The 5254-nt window shown below is 35.6% G+C and overlaps 1 protein-coding gene across 4 annotated transcripts in view; it reads left to right on the forward strand.

Moving 5' to 3' along the window:
• Positions 1 to 5254, forward strand: part of LOC116847112 (proteasome inhibitor PI31 subunit) — a 26723-nt gene that overhangs the window by 19668 nt on the left and 1801 nt on the right. For 2 of the 4 annotated variants that reach the window (XM_032821755.1, XM_032821756.1), the window contains exons 3-6: positions 2717 to 2874; positions 3309 to 3458; positions 3566 to 3825; positions 4277 to 4423. In XM_032821755.1, the coding sequence (XP_032677646.1) occupies positions 2717 to 2874; positions 3309 to 3458; positions 3566 to 3825; positions 4277 to 4423 (715 nt within the window). Of the gene's footprint in view, positions 1 to 2516; positions 2533 to 2716; positions 2875 to 3308; positions 3459 to 3565; positions 3826 to 4276; positions 4424 to 5254 lie in introns of those variants that run through there. The other 2 variants (XM_032821758.1, XM_032821757.1) reach the window with 2 other exon arrangements.

Below are 5254 nucleotides of genomic sequence, written 5' to 3' on the forward strand. Positions count from 1 at the left end.
CTCATGACTGATCCCCTCTTGTAGTCTCATGAACACAGGAGCAAATCAGGAGTTCGTCTCACGAACAACAAAGGGTAATGTATCATACTTAAAATGTATTAATATTTTATCTTAAGTTTATACTTATGGCTCCTGCACACAGGATGCGGTAATGCTTGCCGTGCGGCGGAAGTTCGCACGACAGCCAATCAATATACTGCTTTCCGTAATAATCTTCTAGCTCTTACGGAAAAACAACATATTGATTGGCTGTCGCGCGGACTTCCGCCGCGCGGCAAGCATTATCGCGTCCTGTGTGAAGGAGCCATTAGATGTGAGTTTTTCAGCTGAATCAAGATTATATATAATATATCACATATTTCATTAGGTTCAATTAAAATAAATTATTCAAGCTCTTTGCAATCTTTGATAATTGCAATCTGATCATCTGACGTGGACAAGTTTCAAGTAATAACTATTAATACAGACTCAGTACTTGTTTAAGGAGAGTTTGAGAATCTCAAATAATTAATAAACTGAAATGGGTATATATCAGTTGGACACGGTGCAATTGGACACAGTCCAATCACAAGTCGTTGTTCCAAGGGACCCTACAAATATCTCTAATCATACGGTGCTGTGATTGGCTGTGTCCAAATGCACCGTGTCCAAGTGCACCGCTCCCAACTGAAATAATATGTTACATAATTCTTTAAATAAAGAAGATAAAATATTAATACATTTTAAGTATGATACATTACCCTTTGTTGTTCGCGAGACGAACTCCTAGGACTCGATATTTGACGATGTACATATGAGATACGCATGCGAAAATCTACAATATACGTAAACATACGTATACATTTTTGCATGCGTATCTCATTCGCATACCGTCAAGAATCGAGCCCTTAATCTGCTCCTGTGTGCATGAGGGTGCGATTAGATGTAGCGCGGTATGCGGTATGCAGTATGCGGAACGCGGTAAAGTAACTAGAAACCGCGCGCGGTGAGCCGCGCCTGTTTTCTTCCTCCTATTACATGGAGCAGAAACTTGCGCGGAAAAGCGGCACAGGCTAGTGACAAATTCTTATTTGTTTTCATTTTCTAAAATGTATTAACTTATTTCTATGCACATTTTACGAATATTCTTATTTTTTTCAACAAATTTACTTATTAATTGCATTTAAATCAATTCCATTTAAAAGTGCATAGAAATGGAAATTTATCACTAGCCCGTGCCACTTTTCCGCGCAGTTTCTGCTCCATGTAATAGGAGGAAGAAAACAGGCGCGGCTCGCCGCGCGCGGTTTCTAGTTACTTTACCGCGTTCCGCGTACCGCGTACCGCATACCGCGCTACATCTAATCGCACCTTGATGGCTCCTGCACACAGGACGCGTTAATGCTTGCCGCGCGGCGGAAGTTCGCGCGACAGGCAATTAATATGCTGCTTTCCATAATAACTTTTTAGCTCTTACGGAAAAACAACATATTGATTGGCTGTCGCGCGGCAAGCATTACCGCGTCCTGTGTGCAGGAGCCATAAGACTGTAAGAGCAAGAGCAAGAGCAGACCATAGAATATTATAGTTATAGATGGGAGATTATACTATTCTCTCGGATCCAGATCTCACTCACTCGTTATCGTAAGCACCCTCGATTTCCGTAATCTCTCGAACGAGATTCTTTTTATAATCTTGTGCTGGAATTCTGTAACTCGTTATTGGAGTTAACGACAGTTTCGTTATCGTTACGTAGCTTTTCTACGGTATACAAAAGCTGCGCAACGATAACGAAACTATCGTTAACTCCAATAACAAGTTACAGATTAGGGCTACTGTAGTGCGATTCTGTAACTCGTTATTGGAGTTAACGACAGTTTCGTTATCGTTACGTAGCTTTTCTACGGTATACAAAAGCTGCGCAACGATAACGAAACTATCGTTAACTCCAATAACAAGTTACAGATTAGGGCTACTGTAGTGCGATTCTGTAACTCGTTATTGGAGTTAACGACAGTTTCGTTATCGTTACGTAGCTTTTCTACGGTATACAAAAGCTGCGCAACGATAACGAAACTATCGTTAACTCCAATAACAAGTTACAGATTAGGGCTACTGTAGTGCGATTCTGTAACTCGTTATTGGAGTTAACGACAGTTTCGTTATCGTTACGTAGCTTTTCTACGGTATACAAAAGCTGCGCAACGATAACGAAACTATCGTTAACTCCAATAACAAGTTACAGATTAGGGCTACTGTAGTGCGATTCTGTAACTCGTTATTGCAGTTAACGACAGTCTCGTTATCGTTGCGCAGCCTTTCTACAGTACGAAAAAGCTGCGCAATGATAACGAAATTGTCGTTAACTGCAATAACGAATTACAGAATCACACTACTAGGCCGCTATTCCGTTACCCACGTATCGACAGTTGTCGAATCGATAGGCGCAGTTTTTCTACGGTATAAAAAAGCTGCGCAACGATGCCTATCGATTCGACAACTGTCGATACGTGGGTAACAGAATAGCGGCCCTGGGACTCGATTCTCTAACTAGTTGCGTATACGTAAGTTTTACTGCGCAGCTATTTTATAGTATGATTAAACCTGCGCAATAAAACTTACGTATACGCAGTTAGTTAGAGAATCGAGCCCCTGATCGAACTTCACCCGCTTCGCGGGCTCGCTCGATTATTTCATAATGGTGTACGCTCAGGAAATTTGCACACTAATCCTTCAGTGAGTTTCAGGATGGCAAATAGCGATAATACGTTTGGCTTTGAGCTCTTCTCCAAATTGCATCATTGTGAAATCCAGAAAAAAGAAGACATAATAATTATATTTGTGCACTGGTATTTGGTAAAATATGGATTTCGATGTATCGGCATTGGGGATAGTGTAAGTTTTGATCATTATATCATTCGCTATATCATATCCTGCAATAATATTAAAATGTTATGACTTTTTTAAAATTTTATGTGAGATCATTATCAATATTTTTTATTAGTATCTTCTATTGTGGAAGATTCTAACCTATAATGTCTTATCAGAATGTCATTTTCTAAGGGTTAATTGTTCCAACTTCTTGATAAGCTACTTGACAGTTATATCTGTCTTCGTTTTTTTTCAAATTGGATAGAGATAGACACATGGTTTAACTCAAGTCATGTTGCTTACCAAGAAGTTGAAACAATCGGCCCTAAAGCAACGTTTCGTTTCACGCATATTCGCGTATTTATCTATAATTCATGTCGTGTATACTGTACAAAATGCGCGCATATGCGTGAAACGGAAAGTAGCCTAAAAGTAATGTATGAATTTGAATTCTACAGAATGTTTTCAACGCATCGCAGAAAGGATCAGAATTACTTCCAAAAGACTGGAATACTGGACCTAGTTATGCATTACGTTATGTAAAAAATGATACATTGTACTTATTCAGTGGAATCAAATCAGATAATGAGATACTTATAAACCTTGTGGTAATTTACAGAAGTATATGATAAAATGAAAAATAATGCATCATTAAATTGATAACAATTATGTGTATATATATATGATATTATATTACTTGATATCACTTTTGCAGAAACTTGATAATGATACTATTTCTAATATTGCATTTCCAATTGAAGAAACTGTATCTGCATTACATGGATCTCTAAAAACTGTGATACCATCCTATGAGACCATTTTACATCAATTACAAAATGAACTTTTAAAACCATTTATGCTGACAGAAAATACTATGGAAGCAGGGACTCAAACAAATACAGGCAGTACTTTTTCACTTCCAACAAATTCTAGAAATCCACGGACATATGAATCTATCTGGAATCCTTTACAGCGGTAAATTAAGTTTTAATTAATATGTACAAATAACTCAAGTTTTGATCTTTTAACTGTACATTTCAAACAAAATTAAGATTTCTATATGGGAATTTTTCTCTTGATAAGGTTCCTAATTTCAATAGTACAAAACATTTATGTTATTGTACAACATTTTTCTCTATAATATACTGTAAAAACATTGCACAGCATTGACGATACAAATCACAATAATATTTAACCTTAAGACTCTGGTGTTGTGCTTTGACTTGAAATAGAACTTTAATGCAAAAAATTCTGCTTTAAACTCTCACTGTATTATGTATACTTTTGATAGGGAGAGATCGTTATCCAATCAGTGAATCAGTTGTTACAAAAATTTTAGTCTTTTCTCCTTTATTTTTTTTATATCTTCCTTTGATATTATAATCTCTTATTATGACTTAAAGTAGCGTAATCCATATTTATGTAGCCCACCTAACGTTGATCCTGGAAGAGTAGGTTCAGCAGATCTTTATCCGCCACATGGTGGACATATCGGTGGTATGATATTCGATCCTTTCAGCAATCGTCCACGTGTTCTAGATGAAGGTCCAGGAATACCCGGAAGATTGCCGCCGTATGTAAACGTGATTAAATAAATTTCTTTAATTAATTTTGACTATAAATGTAGTTTATATATATATATATATATATATATATATATATATATATACACATACATATATACAGGGTGTTGAAAAAAAGGGTCACATATTTTGATAGCAGGTAGTATTGATCAAACAAAGACGAAAAGTTCTAATTAATATGGGTCCTAAGACTAATATCTTCTAAGATACAAGCTATTTTGTTATTTGAGCTCTTTGTCATTTTCTTATTAGTCGTGTCATCTTTAGAATGTAATGATCAAAGGAGTAGGGGAGAGTAGGGTACAATGGGGATATCTTTTTTCTAGGTGCCTTAAAAAATAAAAAAATTAACAAAGAGAGATAAAGAAACAATTTTTATTTTAATATGAAATGTAATCATTTATCTTCCATAAAAAAACTGAAGTAAAGAAACTAAATGTATGTAAGAAACAAAATAAACTCTTTTTTTACAAAAAAAATTTTAATGCTGAAACATACGCGAGTGAATGGCAATCACATAGAGCACCTCCTCTAATGCTGAGTCAGCATTAAAATTTTTTGTTTTTTGTAAAAAAAGTTTTTATTTTGTTATCATACATTCAGTTTCTTTACTTCAGTTTTTTTATGGAAGATAAATGATTACATTTCATATTAAAATAAAAATTGTTTTTTATCTCTCTTTGTTAATTTTTTATTTTTTACCCTCCCCCCTACTCCTTTGTTCATTACATTCTAAAGATGACACGACTAATAAGAAAATAACAAAGAGCTCAAATAACAAAATAGCTTGTATCTTAGAAGATATTAGTCTTAGGACCCAT

The sequence above is a fragment of the Odontomachus brunneus genome, unplaced genomic scaffold (genome assembly GCF_010583005.1).
Source record: "Odontomachus brunneus isolate Ranch 3 - 2012 unplaced genomic scaffold, Obru_v1 Obru_scaffold_074, whole genome shotgun sequence".
NCBI lineage: Eukaryota > Metazoa > Arthropoda > Insecta > Hymenoptera > Formicidae > Odontomachus > Odontomachus brunneus.